Source organism: Lipophrys pholis, assembly GCF_963383615.2.
Source record: "Lipophrys pholis genome assembly, chromosome: 3".
In the NCBI taxonomy this organism is placed as follows: Eukaryota; Metazoa; Chordata; class Actinopteri; order Blenniiformes; family Blenniidae; genus Lipophrys; species Lipophrys pholis.
Window position 1 is genome coordinate 10,935,325 of NC_137627.1, and position 13,843 is coordinate 10,949,167.

At 42.5% G+C, this 13,843-nt stretch overlaps 1 protein-coding gene across 1 annotated transcript in view; it reads left to right on the top strand.

Moving 5' to 3' along the window:
• The window catches only part of gramd1bb (GRAM domain containing 1Bb), a gene marked incomplete at both ends in the record, with an annotated part of 71,069 nt that extends 62,321 nt beyond the window's left edge, over positions 1-8,748 (top strand). The window contains 15 exon segments of the mRNA XM_080459404.1: positions 1,191-1,294; positions 1,407-1,502; positions 2,582-2,662; positions 2,791-2,906; positions 3,723-3,885; positions 3,973-4,159; positions 4,301-4,444; positions 4,538-4,656; positions 4,755-4,897; positions 5,150-5,264; positions 5,382-5,686; positions 5,896-5,907; positions 6,269-6,376; positions 7,104-7,224; positions 8,659-8,748. Of these exon segments, the coding sequence (XP_080315530.1) occupies positions 1,191-1,294; positions 1,407-1,502; positions 2,582-2,662; positions 2,791-2,906; positions 3,723-3,885; positions 3,973-4,159; positions 4,301-4,444; positions 4,538-4,656; positions 4,755-4,897; positions 5,150-5,264; positions 5,382-5,686; positions 5,896-5,907; positions 6,269-6,376; positions 7,104-7,224; positions 8,659-8,748 (1,904 nt within the window).
• Between the last annotated feature and the right edge of the window lie 5,095 nt (positions 8,749-13,843).

Sequence of the window (13,843 nt, forward strand, 5' to 3'; positions counted from 1 at the left end):
CCATGCACCCCTGCTTACTAACTTCCTTCTCTAACCTTTAAGTCATTCCACAACATGTAATCACACATGCAGCAAGCAAATATACTGTAAGTCTGCAGAGGAAAGACACAAGAGAAAATAGTCTCAAACAGGTAAAGTCCAATTAAGTTTTATTTATTTAAAGATCGCCAATTGTTTGACATGATCATGTCAAGACACGATACATTCAAATCAAATGTAACAGGGAAAATTTCAACAAACATGCTTGGTCAAGCATTAGTGACAGTGGAAAAAGGAATAACATACATAGTCAACCCTTGTTAAGTTTGTGTCTTATTCTAAGTGATACAAGATTCATTTATCTTCTACGTGGCTTCATTCAACCATGGGTCACTAGGAAGGTGTGGGTACACCCTGGACAGGTCCCTGTTCCATCACAGGGACAGAAACAGCCACATACACACCTACAGTTAGTTTAGAGTCACTAATTAAAATAACTAGAGAAAACCTATACAGCAGAGCAAGAACTCCCAAGCCAAGAATCAAACTGGGGACAGGATCACTACATATCATCAGAAGGGTTGAACTCACCTGTCCCATGATGGTCTCAAGCTGGAGCAGCAAACATGCAGCTTGCGGATCAACATTTTGCTCATAACTGAAACGTTGGTGATGCAGCAGTGACACCAAGCGTCCTTACTGATATCAAAATAGCATTTGTATCAAAGCCGTGCCATGAGTTTGTGCAAACACGCTTTGCTGGCTGCAGAAATCCTCTGTTAAAGGAGAACATTTATGAATGTAGTTGTATTTTTTTGCACAGAAACTAAAAGAAAACATACTGTATATACTTGCATGACACAAATAATGTCAAATTGGGCTGTATGTAGCCCCTAAATAATACATTATGATGGAAAAGCAAGAGAAGTATGCTTTAGGAGATTTTATTTTGTGGTGTGTGAGTGTACGAACTTACAGTCTGATAAAAGGGCTTTTGTATCCCTCTAATCGATCGTCATAGGATAATCCAATTTTCCAGTTTTTCCAGTTCTCTCATAAATACCACCATTGTTTGAAAAGGCTTCAATAAAATAAAACTTTGTGTGTGCCCCTGACATGTGGTATAGAATTCTGAGGGGGGGGGGGGGGGTCGTTCTTGTATATATGATGGCCATTTTTCTCATGTTTCATGCACCTGTTCTGTGTGCCAGACTACTCGTGTGCTCTTCAACGGGACATCCTCCTGCAGGGACGACTCTACCTCTCTGAGAACTGGATCTGTTTCTATAGCAACATCTTCCGCTGGGAAACACTGGTATGGCTGTTCACTCCCCAGTGTGCTTTAATTGACAGTATCGGGTCATGTGTGCGTGTGCATGTGTGTGTATTACAGTATGCATTTATATCTGTGTGCGTTTTACATGTAGCTGACAGTGCGACTAAAGGACATCTGCTCAATGACGAAAGAGAAGACCGCACGCCTCATTCCCAATGCCATCCAGGTCTGCACAGACAATGAGAAGGTAAGACAAGCCAGCTTTATTATGGAATAGTACGTTTCAACAAAATAATTTAAAATGCTTTTCACACAAAAAAATAAATGTAAGCGTAAGGGCAACTGCAAAACACAAGTGAAAATAACAAGAAAAGTGGTAAATAAGTAAAAGGAAATACAGTCCAAAGTAAAATATTAAAAGTCAGCAGCAAAGGGTCTTCAGCAAAAATAATGCGGCGAAGGTATGCTCTCTACTGAGTGCCCATTCTAGTTTTAAATATTTTCAAAACAATCTTTGGCGCCAACTCAGTGGAGACTCACGACACACTCCCATCCCTCAGTAGGTGGTAGGAAGTCAGCATTATGTTCTCAGGTCGGCTTTACTGTTAGTTTATATTAGCATGTTAGCATGAGCGTAAAGAGACAGGAGAGGTGTTAAGTCTGCTCATTAAAAGAGGCGAGCCTTTTAATGTCTTCTCACCAAGAGGGTGCCATGTGTCTTTCACTAAGGAGTGTCTGGAGAATGGTTAGTGTGCCAATGTAGTTCATCATTACTTAAAGTAACCGCAGACTGGATGGGTTTTAACTGTGCTCTGGAAGGGTTTTCAAACGGTAGCACAATGACGCCATCCAACTCCCTTTTTAATGAGTAATAGCAGGTTATGAAAAATGGATGTTTACTTATAGAGTGTGTTGTATTGCTTGAGCAGTTTCAAAACACAGAGCATGATCTTTCTGATTATTGGGCCTCATTGTTTGTTTACTACGTACGTTCAACGTAAGATGAAATCAGGCGACAACAGCCTTTTTTTTTCCTGACTGTAGCTTCTTTGTCATGCCCCTAGCTCTGATTTTAAGTAATCATTACCATACTTCAATTTCACTCTTTCAGTTTGATTATAAATCTGTATATTTTGCCCCCATCATACCTGAGGTTGTCAGTTTTTCCTCCTGTCTCATTTTTTTGTTGCTATGTATATTTAACCTCCCAGAGGAGGCACGTCTCACACTTTAAAATCAAGCTGTTCCATAAAAAATTTACTAAGACTCTTCTGTGTAGGAGTGTTTTCAATCCACTAATATAGGTTTGCTTTTCACTCTCTGCAGCACTTTTTCACCTCATTTGGAGCCCGAGACAGGACTTACATGATGATGTTCAGACTATGGCAGAATGCCCTCCTCGACAAGGTAAGCGCTTCTGATCTCGGTCGCGGCCCTTTTGCCAGATGTTCGTCTGAATTCATGTCACCGTTTTGAGGAAGAAACTGTGCTGTGATGTCCCCTCAACTCTTCTCATCTCTCATCCCTGCTTACAGCCCCTCTGCCCCAAGGAACTGTGGCACTTTGTTCACCAGTGCTATGGCAACGAGCTCGGCCTCACCAGTGACGACGAGGACTACGTTCCCCCCGATGATGACTTCAACACCATGGGGTGAGTCTGGAGATGCTGCAGCATCTGTTACTATGGCGTCCTCTATAAACATTTTCAGTCAAATCCCTAATTAACCAGACTAAGAATGATTGCTGGACCCACCGCGAGCTATAATAAGCTGCACTCACATGTCCAGTACATCTGAGCATGCACACTCACTCCAGCATCTCGCAGGTAATTTATTTAGTGCCACAATTACACACTTAACATCCTTTTCTCCTCAAATGAGCTCCCAGCTGAAGTGCACTGCAGTTTGAAATGGTTGATTTCAACTTATCAGTGCAGCAGCTGGGTTGGATAATCTCCATCTGAGCCTCTAAGGCACACGTGTCGAACTCCAGGCCTCGAGGGCCGCAGCCCTGCACGTTTTGCATGTCTCCCAGCTTCAACACAGCTGATTGCAATGAGCAGCTAGTTATCTGGCTTTGTGCTGAATGTGATGATGAACCATCAGGACATTCAGGGGAGGGAGACATTGAAAACGTGCAGGGCTGCGGCCCACGAGGATCTGAGTTTGACACCCCTGCTCTAAGGTCTCATCTTTGGAGGATTGTTGAAGTGAATCTATGAACTGATGAGAATAAGAAGAGCGAGTAACAAAACAGTTGGATAATGTAGACAGAAGCAGGCAGTTCTTATACAAAAATGAAAGAAAAGACTCAGAACAAGGCTCACAATAATTAAGTAATTTCATAGTGCTCACCATTAACTAACGAGTTACTTTCACTTTATAACTCGATAGTGCCGATACGTATCACAGATCAGATTCGGCTCAAGTAGATAAAAGGTCTGCAAACTGTTTTCTGGAACCTTCAGATTCAGTGAGGAAATCCCAAATGAAGAGAACGAGATCAACAATGACAACTTGTCGAAGAGCAGCGCCGAAGCCAAGCCTGAGGGGAGCCCGCCTCTGCTGCATAAGAAGGTCGTCCCACACAGCGCCATCCCCATCCCCGGCAACCACGAGCCTCCAATCACAGTGAGTCACAGCAACGCCTCCACTCATCAAACTGACTTGAGTACAATCGTTCAACATGAAATAACCAGGCTCCACGCTCCCCCTCAGTTTGACCTCCCGGCTGACGAATATGCAGACTGCCTGCCTGACGGTGAGCTGCTGGCTATACCTCTGGTGGTGGAGGAAAACGAGAACAGCGGGCCCGGCGGTCCCGTTCCCTCTCCCTCACTGGACTTCAACGACAACGAAGACATCCCCACTGAGCTGAGTGACTCCTCTGAGACACATGATGAGGGTGAGGGCACTGTTAGAGATAAGATATTGGATCTAAACGGTTGTGGACAATGCTGTCAGTGAGATTTACAAGTAAACACGGTCGTAGCAGTTCTTCAGTCTTTTTCAACCTGGCATCTGTTTGTGCTCCTTTGGTGTGTAGGTGAGGTACAAGCTTTCCACGAGGACCTGAATGGCCGGCAGTATATCAACGAGGTGTACAAGTTCAGTGTGGATAAGCTGTACGACATCCTCTTCACAGAGTCTCAGTTCATGAGTGACTTCATGGAGCAGAGACGCTTCTCAGGTCAGTACGACTGATGCTTCTGGGCGGAATCCAGTCAACTCAGTGAATAGCTCCAGCAATCATTTCCTCATATTCATCCATCTCTTTGCTCAGATGTGGTTTATCATCCATGGAAGAAAGAGGAGGCGGGTAACCAGACCAGAGAGATCCTGTACACAATCTCTTTGTCCAATCCCCTGGCGCCCAAAACAGCCACGGTCACGGAGACACAGGTGACGTCCCCACATGTTCACGGAAACGCTTCTTCACGCCTGTGCATCTTAGAGTGACTTTCACCTAACGCAAGCGTTGGTATTTCTTGGTCTCCCAGACTCTGTACAAAGCCAGTCAAGAGAGTGAGTGTTACATTATCGACGCTGAGGTCATCACGCATGACGTGCCCTACCACGACTACTTCTACACGCTCAACCGCTACATGCTCACCAGGGTGGCCAAGAACAAGTGTCGGTTACGGTGAGCCAAACCTCCGAAACCTGACAGATGATGTACTTTGTCCGGCTTTCGTTCATTCGGCCATTCGGCCATTTCTAATCATGCATAATTTGATCTATTTATTGATTGTGTGGTTCGAGGCATCACACATTGGCATGATGTTTGTTATCAGTCTGTTGAAAACATGCAAATCAACTCTCGCCCCCTGCAACCATAAATGGAATAAAGCTGTACAGAAGAGGGATTAATGGGTTGATTTCTGTCCGTCTTCAGGGTATCAACAGAGCTGCGCTACAGGAAACAGCCGTGGGGGTTGGTGAAAGGTTTCATAGAGAAAAACTTCTGGAGCGGACTGGAGGAGAACTTTCGCATTCTTGGCAAGTTTCAGTGTGATTTATCTGTTTTGATCCCACAATTTATTCACAAGTCGTCTATCGGAATCCAAAGGAAACGCAATGTGAGGAAATAAATGATAAGTGGTTTGATATTCTTTTCTTTCTCAGAGCTGGAGTTGTCCAAGCTGGAAGAGATACTAACAGAGTCCCACCAGCTCTCTCCGAAGGCCAAGGTGGTGAAGAACTCCACGGTGAGGCGGAAGAAGAGGCCGCTCCCCCACATGCGCAGCCAGCACCTGGACGAGGCGCTCAGCCCCGTCACCACGCCCACGGACGAGGAGGTGATTCAGCGGATCAAACAAGTGGCAGGATCCACGCAGACCAGACACCAGAGTCCAGAACACCACCACCACCGCCTGCCCGGAGGCCTGGCGCTCTACAGCGTCTCCAAACTGCTGCTCATCATCAGTTTTGTGTACGTTTGCTCATCACAGCACACATGAATGTGCAACATCACCCGTTTAGCGATGTTTGAATGTCTGTTACTTATTTATGTCACATGTGAAAATTTCATGACTTAATGTTGCGTGATTCAATACATTTTTTGTAGAAGACTTATTCTAGATATCTTATTGTTCTTTTGAGTATAACTCCTTTCTCTTCTCCTTTCATTGCCATCCTTAGGATCTGTCTCAGGTATATATATATACTGTATATATATGTATATATATGTATATGTATATATGTATATATATGTGTGTGTGTGTGTGTGTGTGTGTGTGTGTGTGTGTGTGTGTGTGTGTGTGTGTGTGTGTGTGTGTGTGTGTGTGTGTGTGTGTGTGTGTGTGTGTGTGTGTGTGTGTGTGTGTGTGTGTGTGTGCGTGCATGTGTCTGTCTGTGTGCATGCGTGTGTGTATTTCTCAGTTTTTAGGACTAGATACATATACTGTATTACAAAATCACCATATCCCCATTTGCAATTTGCGCGTCGTTTCCCACGTACAGTTGACTTGTGACTCGTTCGCTGACTCTCCCTTTGTCTCTCTCCCTCCTTCAGCTTGGTCCTGCTGGTGTTCCTCAACATGATGCTCTTCTACAAGCTGTGGATGCTGGAGTACTCTGCGCAGTCCTTAACAACCTGGCAGGGACTACGACTTCATGAAAGGTACACAAAGACGCATAACTGCAAGGGTTTACAACCAATATTAAATGTCTGCACAAAAACTGCAAAAGTAATGTTTCCAAGAAATGCCTTCCTCTTGTATTACTACATTAGTGGGTGCAGATGAAACATAATAATGTATTACATGAGATTGGTTCAAATGTTTTTCTTTACTTATCAAGATATTGGCTTTATTCTATTTAAAATAGTTACAATTATTAAGTTATTGATAGCTGTAAGTCTACTATACTCTATTTTCTTTTTCACGGTATACAACCTGGAACCCCCCCCGCCCCGACACACACACACACACACACACACACACACACACACACACACACACACACACACACACACACGCCATATAAATGATTGTTATGGAGATTGGATATCGTTAATGGACCTCGGAGGATACAACAGCGCTGTCTCTGCTGCAATTAATTTGGCCGTTTTGCACCAAATGGCGTCACGCGGCTGCAGACGGACACATGCACACGCACACGCTCTGCCAGACACACGCACTAAACTAAACTAAATCCATATGGCTCCCGACGTGTGCGACAGGAAAACTCCGAGCTTCTAAAATTACCCCAGAATAGGTTGGGGCTTACTGAAACAATTTACCAACCGAGTCGTTGGCAGGCCTTCAGAATGGAAATCACGCTTCAGTGGCCGCAGCCTGATGTTGCCTATGTGTGTGTGCGTGTGGGTGTATGTGTGCGTTTCCCAGTAAACTGCCTCAGACGCAGATGGAGTGGGCCCAGCTCCTGGAGGCGCAGCAGCGTTACCATGATGTCGAGCTGCAGAAGTGGAGAGAGATTATCAAGTCTTCAGTAGTGCTGCTCGACCAGGTACTCGGACACAAAGAGATTTGCGTGACAGTTTTCGAGTATAGCTAAAAGCACAATTTAGTATAATGGACCTGCACTTTTGTTTCTGTTGGACACATCTGTACTTTGAATATACGAGAAAGCTGGCAGGTTTAAAAGCTCCTTGGCTCTGTGTTGAGATGTGAGCTGACAAACTGAAGGGCTGAGCAGAAGTTAATAAATCTGTTTGGGGTTTTTTGCATTTGAGTTATGTGAGCAACTGCCGTAAGCCCATAAACCTGCACTACAGCACAAAACAAGAGAAATCACTGATGCAAATCTTAACCCATCAATAGTAAGTATCATATCGAGCTCAAAGAATGGGGGTTTTGCTACCTGCTCTTTTGGAGTCTTTAGCCTTTTGTTGTACTGATTCTCTGTCGCTTCAACAAGATAACATTTATATAAACCTTTTTTTAGAATAGCACTCAATCTTTTGAAGTGACTCATCTTGTAGCTAAGTAAGACGATTGTGACTCTAAAGTAAACTTATATTTCACTGATAGAGATTGAGGTTTGGTCAACGGATGACAATTAATAAATCCAACAAAAGGAAGATCTACTATGAACAGAGTGTTGAATATAGTGGGGACATTAAAAAACACGTTAAAAGATGTAAACACAGAGCTATAATGTTCTTTCATGAATACAACAAAAACAACAGTTTGGGTATAAACGGCAAATGTACATTTAAAATATTATGTGCTATCTTATTTTCATTTAAACTGTTTTGTACCTGCAGACTAATGTTTAATTTTAGATGGCTTCTAGTTACTGACTGAAGTTGTTGAGTATTATCAGCACAGACCATGGACCCTCGTCACAGTCGTCATTCACGAGACGTAGTTTTCATTTCAGTGCAAAGTGCTACAAAGAAGCAAACTACAACAACAAATGTCTGCCCACGGTTTCAAAGACTGAAGCTGCATGTGAGATATCGCACTGTAATCTAACATTTATACTCAATAATCCTATCGCGCAAATAAAATATGGCCCTTTCACCATGGCGGTGAGATTGTTATGACCTCCACAATGATCAGCAATTGAAATCTATGAAAGCCTTTTCTATTTAGCACCTCTGAAAAAGATTTATCACGGAAACTGCTTTTGATATAAATGCTCAGTATCGGGAAGTCCCAACGTTGAATATCTTTTTTCACTCTCCCCACATACAAACTGAATGGATTCAGTTATTCTTTATATTTTAATTGTCATCAACAAAAAAAAAAAAGAAAAAAAAAAAGCTTGAAATATTTCATTTTGTGTAATAAACCTAAAATATATTCAACTTATTCATCATGCCTGTAATACATATTATATCCATTGTAGCAGTTAATTGTTTGCTTATGAATACAATGCAGCTGTCTACTGGATTATCGCCTCATCAGTTTTCTCCTCCTCCTCTTTTTTTTTTAGATGAAAGACTCTTTATTGAACCTCCAGCGGGGCATTGGTTTAAGGGAATACAGCTCTGAGAGCGAGGAGAAGAGAAGTCGCTACCACTGACACACCACCGTAAGGCCATGAGGGCAAACTGTGCAATATAGGACCTGTTTTGTTTGTGAACCAGTACCTGCGGAGCAGCAGCAAGACAGAGCGAGAGAGGACAGGGGGGTGGGGAGGAAGAGGTGGGACCAACGGGGAGCAGGTCCAAAGAGAAAAAGAAAGGAAGAGTCGTCTCCAGCTCACAGAAGTGACAACAACCCCCCCACCCCCCACCCCCCACCCCCCGCCGCCGCCAGAGGAGAACATCACAGACAGAAAGTGCCCCTATCGCACACAGAGACTGAGGTATCCCCAACATCACTGAGGCATTGCAGGAAGGTGCGAGACTCACTCCTTCCCTACGGGGGAGGGGGGGAAATGTTTCCTTCTTCTCTCTAAATTTTCCGATGCATCCCAACGTAAGCCATGTCAACCAGGAGAGCGACAGAGAGGCAGAGGGAAAACTACTGCATGCATTTAGACAACCTAGCTCTCCTCAGTCAGTGTTAATGTGGTCCTGTTCCAGTCTATGTGTGTCAAAAAAAGAACAGGAGGAGAGGTTTAGTCAAAGGAGGAGCAGTGGGGCGGTCCTTTGGAGTCTTAAAGGCTTTTTACACTCTCTCGACTGTTCCAAACCAATCGTCCCCTAGAGGTCCTCGCTGCAGCGTCCCTCCGGCACACCTCCAGGTGATCCCGGGACACTTCAGCACCACCTGAAGAAAAGAGGTATTGTAGCTGGGAGACGAGCGCCACCGCTCCCTCCCTGTTGTCTTGTTTGAAGTTGGCCCGTGTGGTCTGTGTCAGGGCTGGTTCCCTGTAACGCCACCACAAGCCAAATGTTCAAAACAGACTCGAAGACTTATATCCTCCTAAACACCTTTCACACAATCGGAGGCCCCGGACACAGTGTTATCTACCTTATGCTGTATTATTCCTCATCCTTCTGATGAAGTCGAATGTATTGGTTTGGGATTTAAAAAAAAAAAAAAGGCCAAACTTTGATCACAACTGATTAAACTTTGAATCCGGGGACGCTGCAGCCAGACCAGCAGGGGGACTTGTATTCTTACATGTTTTATTACTAAACTGTGATTATATCTCTTTGAAAATGTTTCAAATTGGAAAGACTTCTATGAATATATTTGAAATATATAACAATATTTCATTATTTAATATATATATATTTCAAAATATATAAGCATTACCTATATTTATTGTTAATTTATGTACATACAGAAATTATCAGAGCTCTAGACCAGTTAAAGAATTTCTAACAAAAGCAAAATGTTTTCTTCTAAAAATGCATGCCAGATATGTCTGTGACATGTCCAGTGTGCAAGTATGATTCTGCATTCGCGCGATTATGTTCGCGCATGTGTGCAAATGGATGCGAGTGTGAGTGCGAGTGTGTGCATGTGTGCACACGTGTGCTGGAAATTGTGACATTTTTACCATTCCACACGTGTTTGTTTTCTTTGTTCTTTTCTGGCTCCAGCAGCCAGGCTGCCTTTTGTTTTTGTTTTTTTTTTGTTTTTGTTTTGTTTTTGTAAATGCTAATGCGTTTGGATGCCGCCTTGCATTAGTCCCACCAGGCTATAGTTTACAATCGAAGAGTTTTGTTCCAAAATGATGTATCCAACATCTTTGAAAGTACGGCTAGTACTTCTACTTTTACACAGTGATTGACGGCACAAATTCCTGTCAATCATTGACTGGTGACATTAAATAATTAGCTTTCGGAGGAAGCCGGGCCACGGAAATATGCCGAATGCAATATTGAGGAAGGAGAATTGCAATTGGATATGTAACATTTTGGAGAGGAACCCTTCATTTGCTCTTCTGTTCGTGTCCCCTCATTAGTGGCCTGACCACTGATGCTTTAAAGAAACAGATTGATATGTTGAGAAATGCGCTCATCTGCTTTTTGTTGTTGTTGTTGTTGTTGTTGTTGTTGCTGAGATGAGAAGACTGATGACACTTTTTGCTGATAACAAAATATAAAACTGGGCAGAAAGTCACCCGGGTTCACTAGCATACCTTCGATCTCGCACAACAATCTGTTTTGTTTGTGTTTTAAGTGTGTCGGGTTTCCACACCAACACTACTTTATTCATTTCGGGAACAACGCTGAAAACAATTACATTTGATCTATTGAACAACAGACTTGATAATAAAATCTGACTTTCCGTCACTACATTGGATTTGAGGTCGCTCTGGGTTTAAAGCATCCAGTCATCACGTCCTCTCCGCACTCTGACTTGCTTCTCTGCTCCTGTCTTATTTACTGCAAACACAAACGGGTATAGGCATGTACAACACATATTTTGCCGCTTCTGCAAACAGAAACATTATCTCTGGTGTCAGAAAGATATGACGGCATTATCAATCTTCTCCTCATTTAAGTCTCAGCAAAAGAGAGACGAGGCACATTTTTCAAAATATCAATCTCTTTCCTTCAACACACCTAAATTATATTTCCCCCCTCTTTTCCTAATTCAAGTGTCTGTCTTGGATTGCAATGAAAGCATGAGAAATAACTTTACGCAACTAAATTGAACCAAAAGAGCGAAGTAGAAATGTACCCTCATGAATTATCATGTTGCTTTCAATGAAGTATTCATCATATATGTCATGTATTATATATATTCTGGATTAGGTGCAGGAAAGAGCATCTCTTAAGAGTTTGTGAACAGAGACCCCACACAGCTGAGAGCTGTCAGTTATGACTTCCAACAACAAAAAAAAAAAAAAAAAAAAAAGAAACTTCCTTGTGTTTAAATGGAGAAAGTGAAGCACTTTAAGGCCTTTTCAGGTAATGAATGAAAGAAGAGAAACACGGCAGCGCTTTATGGAGGCAGCAGCGGTGCGATCGTTTCAGTGGTGCGTTTCAGCTATTTTAACGACCACTTTGTTGATTTATGACTAGAAATGGTTGGATTTGAACCACGCTCCTGCTCGTAAACTGTGTTACTTTTGCCCAAACAGAGAGGCGATTCCAGAATGCTTCCCTAAACAAAGCAGCGACGGAACCAGACTGACCGACTTTTCTTGTCCCGTTTTCAGGGCGAGGCAGGAACGGGGGGGGGGGGATTTGTATGAAGGGAAAGGGGATCTTTACTGTGTGCCTGCATGGCGTGTTACTGACTGATGTGCTGGGAACAACAGAAAAGCTGCACGACTGTATCCCTGCTCTGTGTGTGTGCGTGCGTACGTGTGTGTGTGTGTGTGTGTGTGTTTGAAGGCACTGAGTAACAATAACACAACGGGAACCTTAAGACCTGAATGTGGGTGGATAGAAATGTTGAAGTCACTTTTCCAATCCCAGTAACACTGAAACAATGAGAGTGAAGTTTGTGTTTCATGTGTACGATGGTGCAGGAATGTTCTAAACATGAATATATGTGATTGAAATGCTTTAAGAGTTTATTTTCAAATGTATTAAAAGTGTATTTCCTTTTTCTTTTCTTTTTTTTTCTTTTTTTTAATTTAAAATTGACACATTCTCTGCTGTATTGAAGAACACAGGAAATGCTTGATTGAGACGGTTTGAGTGACACTGTTTTCTTTCTGGGTTTTTTTTTTGGTGAAATGGTTCACAACGACATTGGTTTGACAATTGAAAAATCATGCCGTTTTCCAGTTGCCTCAGAACTCCTTAAATTGATGTCACTTCCTTGGGAAAAAATAAAAAAGTTTTAGTTGTGTCACTGAGGCTGATGACGTTCCCGCTATTTCTGAGTATAAATCAAACCATTACACCACATCTCATTCACAATAACAGTTGAATCTGGTACCTATAGGCAACACTGGAGTAGAGCTGTAAACTGATCATGTGAAAAATCTTTAAAACAAAACTGCCCTTGATTTTTTTTAGCTCTGAATACCTTCCCAAAGAGGGCGGGGTCTTTTTATTACTTCTGCTCTTGTGAATCTGAGGTCCGAGGCGACTGGAAAACAGCAGGAGCTCAGTCTGACGTTGTGTACATTTAAAGAACAGTAGCCTGGAATTGAATTCCATAAAATTTCCACGACTTGAAGTTCGTAATCGTCACCAACATATTCGACAAACAAATCTGAGCGACAATTTTGCTCCCGGATAACACAATTTGTTGATTTATTTGATTTCGCGTTCCGCTCTAGTGTGCACTCACACAGACAATCTGTGTCGCACGAATGATTGTATGATTGCTATTTGCTGCACAGCCGTGGAACCAAGGCGACCCGAGAGTTTTTAGATGTCACTTGAGGGGCGGCGCGCTTTCTCCACCGCGCCACCCACACGCAGCACAGCACTAACAAAACAGCCTTGGTTTACGCACGATGGGAATCTCACAACACGTCCGACCTCCCGGAAAACGACGCCTGATCAAACTCATAGCAAATGCTCTTCTTCAATTGTGTCTTGATAAAATATGTACTGGTGTAGTTCTGTTCAACAACAATTCTGCTGTATGTTTTGTTTTGTTTTTTTTGTTCGTTTGTTTGTCCGTTTCTTCTTCTTTTTTTTTTTTTCTTTTCTTTTTTTTTTTTTTTAGACAATGTTTTGATCTCTAGACTTTTAGTGAAATTTATACATGAGATAAATATACTGTAAGTATATGTTGTGTATATCTGCTGTGTGCACATGCATACACACTGAAACAAAAAGAATCCAGCCTGCGCTGCGCGTGGGTTTTGACTTGCCGATGACTTTGCCTCATAGAGACTGAAGATAAAAGTGGCTTTCTGGTTCATGTGAAGTAGAGATTGGGAGTATGAATTAAAAAAAAAAAAAAAAAAAACTTAACAGTGTTGCTTTGCTTGGTCTGGTTACTTATACTTGTATATTGCACACATGCACCTTGTTAACGTGTCTGTTTGGTTTGCATTTGGAGATGGAATCACGAGGGAAGGAACAGTTATATATGTGGCCTCAAGAAACTTTACAAAGTGCCGAAGAAGAATGCATGAACCATCAAGATTAAATATTAATTTGTTCCTGCACTTTAAAACAAAATCTAAAGACTTCAAATATTGATGTTATGTAGTGAAAGCATTGTTATTTTGGGAGCTGTACCGACATTGTAAAAAGCTTGTGCAACCAAAGCAGTCTGTCCACACCTTGAGTATGGCCCCC